This window comes from Gigantopelta aegis, chromosome 8 (assembly GCF_016097555.1).
Source record: "Gigantopelta aegis isolate Gae_Host chromosome 8, Gae_host_genome, whole genome shotgun sequence".
Classification (NCBI taxonomy): Eukaryota; Metazoa; Mollusca; class Gastropoda; order Neomphalida; family Peltospiridae; genus Gigantopelta; species Gigantopelta aegis.
The window spans coordinates 5,793,944-5,806,641 of NC_054706.1; the positions used below are offsets into that span (position 1 = coordinate 5,793,944).

General features: G+C 33.9%; 1 protein-coding gene and 1 long non-coding RNA gene across 3 annotated transcripts; one reads left to right on the forward strand and one right to left on the reverse strand.

Moving 5' to 3' along the window:
- Positions 1-204: 204 nt before the first annotated feature.
- LOC121379184 lies at positions 205-3,510 on the forward strand. Its single transcript, XR_005958814.1, has 2 exons — positions 205-1,380; positions 1,502-3,510. It is a non-coding gene; the product is annotated as an uncharacterized LOC121379184 (long non-coding RNA).
- A 929-nt stretch (positions 3,511-4,439) lies between these two features.
- LOC121380180 lies at positions 4,440-12,632 on the reverse strand. Of its 2 annotated transcripts, XM_041508987.1 has the most exons (4): positions 12,455-12,632; positions 10,023-10,070; positions 6,207-6,317; positions 4,440-5,459 (listed from the first exon to the last, which is right to left on the reverse strand). In XM_041508987.1, exons 1-4 carry the CDS (start codon positions 12,551-12,553, stop codon positions 5,346-5,348), a joined length of 372 nt encoding a protein of 123 aa, XP_041364921.1. In that variant the 5' UTR covers positions 12,554-12,632; the 3' UTR covers positions 4,440-5,345. The 2 variants fall into 2 exon arrangements, with proteins under 2 accessions (XP_041364921.1, XP_041364922.1); XM_041508988.1 differs by lacking the exon at positions 10,023-10,070.
- Positions 12,633-12,698: the final 66 nt, after the last annotated feature.

Genomic DNA, 12,698 nt, shown 5'->3' on the forward strand with positions numbered 1-12,698 from the left:
AGGTACTGGGTTCGGATCCCAGTCGAGGCATGGTTTTTTTAATCCAGATACTGACTCCAAACCCTGAGTGAGTGCTAAACTGGTAAACCACTTGCACCGACCAGTGATCCATAACTGGTTCAACAAAGGCAATGGTTTGTGCTATCCTGCCTGTGGGAAGCACAAATAAAAGATCTCTTGCTGCTAATCGGAAAGAGTAGCCCATGTAGTGGCGACAGCGGGTTTCCTCTCAAAATCTGTGCAGTCTTTAACCATGTCTGATGCCATATAACCGTAAATAAAATGTGTTGAGTGTGTCGTTAAATAAAACTTTTTATTTTTTTCTCCCAGTCATGGTTTTCAAACTGGTGATTAAAGGTGTATAATTTACTATTTGGAAACTTTCTACAGCCAAATATTTTTTCTTTTAAAACCTTTCTTTCATTCCATAAACTTTGTGTGTATGTTGGTCATTATTTAAATGAGTATGGCGATTAAAAATGTACAGTGTGCTATTTGGAAAACCTCTTGTCACACCCACTCCCAGTTTCTTTTTTTCATTCCTATGTATGATAATATTTTCATATATTTACCATTTATGACACCCAATAGCTAATGTGTATTTTTGTGCTGGGGTGTCGTTAAACATTCATTCATTCATTCCTATTTGTGCATTGATTTTTATTCAGTTTTATCTCAAAGATGTTGGGCTGAATTTACAAAGTGTCTTACTCGTGTGTAAATATGTACAGCTATATGAACCCTGCTTGAATACACTAAAAGCAAACAAGCTGTGTACGTTTGGCCCATGGTGGGTAAAGATTATAACATCCCTTCCCGTTCAGCACCACTAAATATTTCACTTTATTACACCACAGTGAGATTGGTGTAATATTTCACTTTATTACACCACAGTGAGAGGTCAGTGTAATATTTCACTTTATTACACCACAGTGAGAGAGGTCAGTGTAATATTTCACTTTATTACACCACAGTGAGAGGTCAGTGTAATATTTCACTTTATTACACCACAGTGAGAGGTCAGTGTAATATTTCACTTTATTACACCACAGTGAGAGGTCAGTGTAATATTTCACTTTATTACACCACAGTGAGAGAGGTCAGTGTAATATTTCACTTTATTACACCACAGTGAGAGGTCAGTGTAATATTTCACTTTATTACACCACAGTGAGAGGTCAGTGTAATATTTCACTTTATTACACCACAGTGAGAGAGGTCAGTGTAATATTTCACTTTATTACACCACAGTGAGAGAGGTCAGTGTAATATTTCACTTTATTACACCACAGTGAGAGAGGTCAGTGTAATATTTCACTTTATTACACCACAGTGAGAGAGGTCAGTGTAATATTTCACTTTATTACACCACAGTGAGAGGTCAGTGTAATATTTCACTTTATTACACCACAGTGAGAGAGGTCAGTGTAATATTTCACTTTATTACACCACAGTGAGAGAGGTCAGTGTAATATTTCACTTTATTACACCACAGTGAGAGGTGTCAGTGTAATAGCATTTCCCTTCCATCAGATTTTGACAAATGATTCAATAAATGATGTCATGATGACAAGTGATCTTAGAGTTATCTTTGTGATTTCCCACGACTGTTTGGCCAAAAAACTAAATGCAGTCATGCACTTATAAACAATTGCCAAATGTTTGACATGCAATAAATCAATGTGCTCTAGTGATGTTGTTAAATAAAATAAACTTTTTGTCTTAAAAGGTAGATTTTCCCTTATTCAGTAATGTACAGTGTTTTTGACAATTTGCAACTTTGATCCATTTTATTACTGTATGATGTGTCTTACATTAATATTAATTTCTGTAATGTGTTTCCATAATCATATTTATTTGTATAAGAATTAAAATGTTTTCAACATCACATAATATGCAGTGTTTTATCCATCCAGATGTTTAGAGAGAAATCTTGTGATTGGTACTGTATATATTTGTTCCAATACAAGATTCAGGTTCATTAGATTCGAGGAGATACATGTAAGTCTGTATTATTGTTTAGTTTCCATGATTTTAGCCGTGTTTGTTACATTTTTGCTTGTAGAGGAATTGCGGCTTTAAGAATTGTATTGAAACTGAAAATATTCACTTAGAAGTGCATACTTTGTAACTAGAGCTTGCTTTCCATTAAAATGATTCCATGTGCAGATCCGCGCATGAAAATATGCATTTCCATATTATGTATCAGGCGTCTGATTTTGACAATTACCTTCTCAATCAAACTGACAGCAAACATTTGTATAATATAATGTTGCATGCTAAAAGATCACCCACTGATCAACCCACCCCTCGCCCCCTAATTTTGAAAACCTGCTTGTGGAGAGGGTACCGTGTATATGCGCTATATCTATAAACGTGCAAGCAGAATCACATTATTGGAAGCAAGGCTTTGTGGCAGCACTTAGCAACTGGTTTATCAAAAAATATATTTATTAATAATTTTGTTTATACATGTAGTCTTGAATATGTTTATAATATTGTTTGTGTAAAGTTCACTGACATAAGTAATAATACTTTCAGCTATTGGTTGACTTTTGACAGATAATTACCATATTTTGGATAATTACCATATTCAGTTTACTTGAAAGTAGATAATATGAAGTAGACTTAACAAATGTCCCAACAAAATATTTTCTGAAATTACAGTAGATACATTTAATTTTCCCCAAAATGTTATTCAACCATCTAATATATAGTTGTCATATCCCACTTGTTTATACCCTGCAGCACAATTTGGAGATGGGGGGGGGGGGGGGGGGGGGTATTAAAATGGGAACCATCCAGCAGTCGGTTTAAATCTGTCTGTCCAGTCGTGTTTCTGGAGCACCAGTCCAAAACTGTTCAAGATAACTCCTTGGAATGTAATTAAACTGTTCCAGATAACTCCTTGCAATGTTATTAAACTGTTCCAGATAACTCCTTGGAATGTTATTAAACTGTTCGAGATAACTCCTTGGAATGTTATTAAACTGTTCGAGATAACTCCTTGCAGTGTTATTAAACTGTTCGAGATAACTCCTTGGAATGTTATTAAACTGTTCGAGATAACTCCTTGGAATGTTATTAAACTGTTCGAGATAACTCCTTGCAATGTTATTAAACTGTTCAAGATAACTCCTTGCAATGTTATTAAACATGTCTTTTGCTATGAAGGACTTCTTTATTTCTGATACTTTTTCTGTTATCATGATAACAAATAGCCAGAATGACCAAATTCACAGTTTCCACGGTACAACTCCAAAAGCATTCAAGATAACTTTGTTAAAGATTGTTTTTAGTAGTAAATACTTGTAGTGAGGGAGTTTTTCTTATATAATTGAATTTGATGACTGGGTATATGTATTACTTGTATTTTTATAATTCATTAAACTGATTATAGCTTAAAATAGATACAGTCTGTAATCATAGACAATGGTTTGTTTCATCTTGCTTATTCATGAATTGATAAATGGAGTTTGTGTCCATAGAAATAAATGTATTTTAATATTATCTTGTTCTTGTTGTGTTTTACATGGTCTAAGACTGTTTTGTTAAGACATAGCAAAATATACATAGGTGATGATGAAGCGGGGTGAACACTCACACTTTTGTTTTATTTTCACTTATTTATCCATTTCCCAATTCACAAGTTGTGAAGAGCGTTCATTTGGCGAAATAACCGCAAACACAACTTGTGAACTGGGATAGGATTTTCTGTCTTAATCTTCACAACTCGTGGAAAAAATAGCGGAACAAACAAATTATTTGTGCAATTATGAGTTGGCCGGGGTGTGTGAGATTGGAGTGACAGTGTAGATTGTCTGTAAATCGCCTGGATGCTCTCCTCTTGGTGAAGTCGTGTTCACAATTTGGAACTTGTGAATTCATGATATTCATGAACACCCAATGAACACAGCATTATATCCAATTAGGGTTCAAGCGTGCAGTCCTGGACACATTGCAGCTGTCTCTCTATGCCAGTGGGTTACTGTTAATTGTTTAGTTAGTGACACAGAAGTCAGTGTCTTACACCATTGATTTGTTAAGTCGCTCTGGGTGAGAGTCGGTACCATGATGCAAACTCAATACCTACCAGCCGTAAAGTTAAGTTTGTTTGGTTTAACGACATCACTAGAGCACATTGATTTATTAATCATCGGCTATTGAATGTTAATTATTTGGTAATTATGATATAATCTTAGACAGGAAACCCGCTACATTTTTCCATTAGTAACCAGGTATCTTTTATACACGCCACCTCACAGACAGGATAGCACATACCCTGGCCTTTGGTATATCATTCAATCTGGGTTGAACTTCTCCATCAAGCCTAGCCATTCAATTTGGATTGAATGTCTTAGATGATGAAACTATTATGTTATTACATTAGTTTAAATTTTAAAAAAATAAACTGGATATAAGGAACCAATTAACAAATATAAAAAATATATATTTATTTAACAAGCACCAAAAATATATTTCAAATAGTATATATTACAAGAACATAATATATAAATTAACATTGTTTACCATATTCAATATGAAGATCATAAATATAGTGTTGATTCATTGTATTTTATTAAAATGCAAATAGAAACACGTGGCAAAATGTAAATAGTAAATGCATTCTTCAAAATATATTAACATTAATATACAATGTATTACAGGGGTGGTGGGCCACCACTTTGTGTGTGTGTGTGTGTGTGGGTTATATTTGCTGTATCTGAAAATGTCCTTCACAGGTGAATTTGAAAGGAGTCTGGCAACCCTCGAGCTGTACCACTATTTTTTACATTGTGCCACCCCTGTATTGATATATTTTGAAGAATGTATGTACTATTGGCACTCTTATCTTGAATTAAATTAATTATATCTTGTAAAAATACAACATCAATGTCACGTTTTCAACACCAAAGTAAACGATATCAAACTTTGAGCCGTGTTTACTTGGTTTCTCATGTGATGCTAATTACTAGGTTTTCTCATGTGATGGTTAATTTTTATTTACTTCTGATCATTTCACTGACAAGAATATTGTGTACATCCTTCTGGGTTATGTACATAGGCTGTACAAACTTGCATACTTACATTTAGAAGTAAAATAGTTTTTGACAAGTCTTCAAAATGCTCGTATATATCAACACATTCATAAAAACCTAGTATGGAACATGGATTGCACCAAAAATTGAATATTTTATAACTCTGTGATTAGCATGAGCATAGACAATATTGTTCAAATCACTGGAGTTTGATATCACACCATAAACATGCATCATTTTTATAAGAAAAATACTGTAATATTACAATAAAAAATCTCCTATAAATAAAACACTGTCACTGTCCTGTCACTGAAACACAAGAACATCTGTGAAAATTGCCTCCAAGAAGATACAGAATCCAACAAAATAAAGAAACCACTGTTTCCCCTTCGGTAAATCTCCTTTTCTAATAAACATTATCTGAAACATCAATAAAGAAATTAGTGAGTCATACAAAACTGGTACAACTAATGTAGTTATAATTTATACAATTTCAAGATGTCAGCATGAACGAAGAAAATGTTGATAAAAGTAGTCACTGCAAAAAACATGTCTGATATATATTTTCAGGAAGGTCAGGTGACAGAGTTTAATGTGCACACTCAGAAGAAGCTGTTGTAGCACACGCCTGTCATGGGCTCCTCCGTCCAGGACAGGAAAGGGCATGGGTGGGAGGAGGGACCGCCTGCACTGGCAAGTGCAAGAGGGCATTTGTGGTGCTATTGAAGTTTGAATGTCCCGTAGGATTAAGTCCAAAACATAAAGATTTGCGCAATTTCATGACATAATTTTGGCGTGTGTAATTTGGAATGGTTCATCGAAAAGAAATGGAGCTATTTGAGTAATTTGAATTAGTTTGCTGAATTGTAGCTTATACTGGAATCTTGCCTATTGGGGACCCATCGTTGTTGGACGTCCATGGTTGACCCCTAGGAACGGACAGGATAGAGCAAAAATAGTACTCTCTGTAAATGTACACTTCGTTAAAATTTTGTAAGTATTGTAGCATTTAAAATTAAAAAATTTAACTGAAATTAGCAACACCTATAACTCAGCATTTAACTTTGTTAACACATGATTCTACCCAAATTACTATGTCATATGTATTACATGCATAAGCTGAAGTAACATATTAATTATATCTTTTCTGGTGGTAGCAAAACTCACCAAACATATCTCAACAATAACAAGTCCCATCAGACTGAGTCCCAGCAAGAAGTAGAGGGCACCTTCTTTTCCTTGGTCTATCCCCTGGTATATGCTGAGAGAAACACTGATCTGAAACAGAGACGAGATGAACCGACTGTAGTTTTAGTTGCTACAGTAAAGGGAAGTAATTAAAAATTCTCATCAACTTAGTCGGTTACAAAAAAGAAAAGAAAAAAAGTTTGTTTTGTTAGTACCATGGGATCTTTTATATGCACCATCCTCACCCTGCCGCAGACACAACCACAAATAACGTAACTAATAGACCTCTTTCACATTCCACTGCGCATGTGCCCATTGCGGGGTAACTTGAGGATGCAAACCGCGAGATCTCGCAAAAATAGACCTGTGGACAAGTTGGGGGGCATAGACAATGGGAGGCCACACAATAAGAATGTGAATATCTCCATGATTAATTATTCTATCAGCAGGGAACCTGAACATTCTGTCGACATCCAACAAGACTTATTGGAGACATTTGTGAATTATTGCTTATCATGATATAAAAAAATATTTTGTTGTTAACGCCAGACAAACCATCGGTTCGGATTCATACGCAATGAATGGCTGAAATAATATCAATGTGTGCATGCATGTATGTATGCAGATATTTATTGTATTTAACATAATTTAAATATTTATAAAGCATATATACAAATAAATACATTCAGGATTCTTGTCGGGATTTCTTTTCACAAAGTTATTTAAAATTTTGTTCGGTATTTGGAATAAAATTAAATGATACATATGAAAGTGGAGCTATGGTATATAAAACATTAGAATCAGGCCCGTAAGAACAATATCTGGAGTTGGGGGAGGGGAGGGGGCACAATCTGTAGTGGTGGGATGGGGTGGGGGCAAAAGCCATATTTTAAACCAGGTTTATAAAAATGGGGCTATGGTCTCCCCCCACCCTGACTTCTTGGTTGCTACCGACCTGAGAATGGTCAGAAATGTAACTGTATTGCATATACAGCTATTTAAATTCGAAGCAAGATTATTTAACCTAAGAAAGATTAAGTTTTATTTACAACAGATTAGACTAGCCGACAGCTTGATAATATAGCTAAAAACTCAGGATGGTCTCTTTATTATAAACTCATGAGGGTTTATTATGCACAGTCATAAGGTACTTCATTTGAATGTTTGAAGCAAACATATTAAGTACCATGTCAGGCCCGTAGCCAGGAGGGATTGAGAGTTCCGCTCAAATGAAAAAGAAAAATCGGACTTTACATATAAAAGTCCTTGTCCCCAAATGACCGGGATAACCTAACAAGAACGTCTGTCTGTGGTTCCATTTGCTTAAAGTTTGATCCTCGTCAGTGGGCCCGTTTGATTATTTCCCGTCCCAACCAATGATCCATCAAAGGATGTCGTGTATGCTATCCTGTTTGTGGGATGTGAGAAGTATACCATGTATCATTTATTATAAATACATTGGTACGACTGAAAACAAACGGTTTCTTGTTCAGGGCTCGCGATGTCGGTAGCCAAATTAGCCATTGGCTAATTTTTACAAAAAATGGCTAATAAAATTTGCAAGTGGCTAAAATTTTGGCTAAGCCATTTTCTGTCTTCTGATGTGAACAAACTGTTACATAATCTATCCGACACTCAAACATAATAATACCAAATATTCAATTAGCGTAATAGCGATCTCGCGACCAGTAACGAGAAACACAATCTAATTAAAATTAGCTCCACTATTACATGTGGATCTAACAGCAGCCAGTTGGAGCTCATGTCCACCAATCAAAACCTCACTTGCAGAATCATGCCAGTGATTTAAAAATAATTTGAAAACATTAAGTCTATTAAGCAAACACCCAGTTGAAAGTAGTCTATTAGGATAAACCTTGGTTTATTTTCTTTTAAAATAGCTTAAAATATTAATAAGTCTAATAAAAATTCCCGAAAGCTGATTTTAATAGATGTTTTATGAAACGCGGCACTTCTAACGATACCAAAATAAACACACCCACACCAAGATACTTGTAATTTTCACAGATACAATTGGATCCTTATAATATTTCATGACTGCAAATCGATTCATTAATAATAGTCATTTTTAGAATGTCAACAATTAAATGCAATGAGCAACTTGTGCACATGTATATGTATGCAGATATCAATTTAATTATTTATTTACTTGTTTGTTCTTTTCTTTTGTTCTTTATTTCTTCATTTATAGATTAAAAAAAAATAAAAATAATAATTAATTTGTGGATGGTATTAAATGGTATACGTTCTACAAATAATAAAAAAAAACCCAAGTAATAGTGATCAGACAGTTTGCAATTACTAATTATGGCTTATTTCAATAATATAACAAAAGATATATGTTATGCATTGATACAATAATTATACCTTTAATACAATAATATATGAGTACCTTTTCGTCAATAATCCAAATTTAAGAATAATAAATCCGGTTTTAGAAACTGATTCCCTCCCTGCAGTATACATACATTTATTTAATAATTGACCGCAGTTATTTTTTGGTTCAAGCAAGTATGAACCGAAAAAACAATGTGCACACTTTTGTATGACCCGTTACGCGGGATCATACAAAAGTGTGCACATAATTTTTTCGGTTCATACTTGCATGAACCAAAATATAATTGAGGTCAAATCTTATAATTAAATTTATATGCATACTTTAACAATACATGACTGAAATATTTGGTTTACCTTTAATTACGCTTGTAGTATTGTTTGTGTAAACTTCATTGATACTTATGTCGCGTAAGAATGCAAACGTTCATTCACTATTATTTGAATCAGGTGATTTTTGTAAATAACGTCATTTGGTAAATAACTTCGATTTGGATAAGCGACGCCATTTCATCTAGCTGCTGTACATTTTTAAGGATCATTTCGTTATATTGGAAGGAATTGTCCTATTCGTGTTTAGTTTATATTTTATGAAAGTGAATGAAGGGAACGTGTCTAACATTTATGCTGTCGGTGGAACCATTTAATTATCGCCAACATCTGTACAACATCGCTTACAAGCAAGTTACAGGCGTGAAGTTTCCAATATGATTTCTTTGGCCACCGACCGAGTCTCATGTCATGATTAGCGAAGATTTTTTTTTTTTTTTTTTTTACATCAATACAAAATCTTGTTGCTATGTCTGGATCAATGGGATGACGTTACATTATAATGAATGTAACAGAAATTTAATTATTTTATCGTATACACATTTTATTGCTTTTGTAGCTTTCACATGTATTTTCTTCAAAATATCAAAATATGGTTGCCTGAATAATCCGGCTTGTTGCACAAAAGTAGTGCGATTCAGTGGGTGTGTGTGAGTGTGTGTGTGTGTGTGTATAGTAGGCGTATCGAGATATGAACAAAAAAAAGTAAGCACTTTTGGACCAATCAGATTGCCGTAAAGTGTATAGACGCAAAGAAAATTTAATTATAAATGTTTGAAATAATTTAATAAATAATCCAAAATGATCCATTATGTCTTTCAATGAATGAAATCGGTATGGTTGTAAAATAAAGTGCATAACTTCATGGTGGTAACATCATTTCATTATTTGTGTAGATTTGTGGAAATGTAATCATGATTGTAATCATGATTGCTAGATTACTTTCAATTATCTTGTAATTGTAATCGTAATCGTGACATTCTAAAGTAATCGTAATCATAATCGATTACTTTTGTCAAGTAATCACCCCATCTCTGATATATATATATATATATATAAATATATATAAAATTAAAATTAAGTTTTAGTAATTAGTACATCACTACTTACAAGGACCATGATCACAATCAAACCAACAAATCCAATCTGAATTCGCCGCTGAAAAGAAATGATAATAAACTTCTTTTTTTTTAAAATTCAATGGATCAATGATATACATGCAAGGTACACATTATAAAAATATAAAAGATGTGTGCTGAACAAAGGATTATGAATATGGATGGATGGATGGATGGATGGATGGATGAATATAGTTAATATGTAAACAGCAAAAAGCAATTGTTTCTTAAAGTCTATAGAGAAGTTAAAAATTTTTCAATCCAGACTTACCATCTTGAAACTATATTCATTAAACACATCAGTCATTGACAGTACATTACTCGTTTAGAATCCATTCTTAAATGAGTACTGGTGAGGTACATGATACGACCACCAAAAGTAGATCGCAGTGACCTAGTTATATGGTACACAACACACTGCTAACCCAAGTTGTACTTGCATGCAAAGTTTGCTGATGAAATGATAATATATGGCCCAGAAAAGATTTCCGTGGGCAGTAATGTGTAAAAAGTAGGTTGTGGTTACCTAGTTATGGTATACATTACAATACCATCACAAGCTTTACTTGTATGCAAGGCTTGATGATACCATATGAATAATAAGAAAGATATGCCACTTAATAAAAGTTTACAGATACATGGATGTACAACAGCATACCATAATTAAGGCTGAAAATTAGCAGTCGCCCAGTCGCCCATGGCAATGTTTATTGACTAAGGATTTTACAACGGTAGTCCGTTGGGCGACCATAAAAAAGAAATGCACTGAAACTGAATTGAATGTGACAAAACACACCACATCTGTGCTGGCATTAACTACAGCAGCAGAAGACATATAACATACTCTATATTTTGACAGTGCTAAACTCAGCTTATATGATTTTGGGCTGGGTCTTTTTAAAACTAGAGCTCAAAATGAATTGCAGACACTTCATATATTTTTTTAATCTGGAAGTTGTCAGCTTATTGGAATGTACTGGATATGATATAATTATCTAGTAGACCTACGTTTTGACATTTGGTTATTCAATGTTATGGTAAAAACTAATCATATTTAATGAGGTTAAATTATTCTGGGACAAAATCTTATCTTGTAGTTTTAACATAAATCAACATGAGCGCATGCAAGCATATAAAAACAACAATGGAATTTTCCATTACTACAGGGATGATTCCAAAGGCCAGTTAATTGATTGTTGTTATCAGTACATATGTATTGTTTTAAGTTTAAGCGATTTGCAAGAAATAAGAACATATCAGATCTAAAGTCTTGATATCAAGACTTACATGATGCCATAACAGTCCAAATATTACTTTAATAAAAAATAAGTACGTTTTATGCTTTGTAATATTACAAAGTGCATCCTGTAATTTGGTAAAATGTTGTTTTGTTTTTTTCACAAATTTATTTTTCTTTTGATATTTATTTTATTAGTAGCCTACTACTGTAGAATTTACAATATCGAAATTAAGCGCATACATGTGCGTGCACAAACACACACAAGCATTATTACATTTGCGTCAAAAGGGAACCAATGAATTGGCAGGTAACTTCATAATGAATAAAGTCAGGGCTTCTAGAATTGTTCTTTAATCCACTAGCCATGGGATCAGTGACTTTTTTAATTTACTAGCCACAATTAAAAATTAACTAGCCCTACTTTACATTAAGTTAATATAATTTTACTAAATAATAGTTGTAATCAGATATGTCACCTAAAGAGGGAGATAGAGATTAAAAACACTAACATTGGGGGTTAGGGTGGAGTCAGGATATTCATATTTACAAAATAGACTTAACTGCAACATTCTGACTTCTTTTTTTCCCACTAGCCATAGGGCATGGCAATAGTATTTATTTACTAGCCCAACATTGAATATCACTAGCCATGGGAGTGGGGCTACCATAATCTAGAAGCCCTGAATAAAGATAAAATTCATATAAAACATATTAATTTATTAAGTTTTAAGCCCATGCCATCTGAAATAACATTTCTTTTTTTTCTTTTCTTTTTTTGGGAGGGGGTTACATTCAGGTTAAATATAAAATGTTGGGGGTTTTTTTGTTTTACAAATTAACATCAAACTGCATAGGTTAAATCTTCTTTTTTGATAAAAATTTTAAGGAAATTGATGGAACATCCAAGGTATTCTGAACAACTTACTACTGTGGGCAACTGAGAACTGTCATGACAAACTTATTACTGTGGGCGATTGGGAACTGTCATGACAAACATATTACTGTGGGCAACTTCCAACTGTCATAACAAACTTATTACTGTGGGCGACTGGGAACTGTCATGACAAACTTATCACTGTGGGTGACTGGGAACTGTCATGACAAACGTATTACTGTGGGCGACTGGGAACTGTCATGACAAACGTATTACTGTGGGTGACTGGGAACTGACATGACAACCTTACCATTGTGGGCGACTGGGAACTGTCATGGTAAAGAGCATCAGAGTCGGATGACGTCGACTGCTGTCCTCCACCAAGTAGACTTGTTTTATCGTCTGCCATTGTAAATTAATGCGATTTCAAAAACAAAAACCTGTCAAACGATGAAAAAACCTGTCATCCACCTGACTGTCTGCTACAGAGCAACATGTTAAATCAACAATGATTGGTTGAATGAAAAAGAATAACCAATCACAAATAGGTTTAG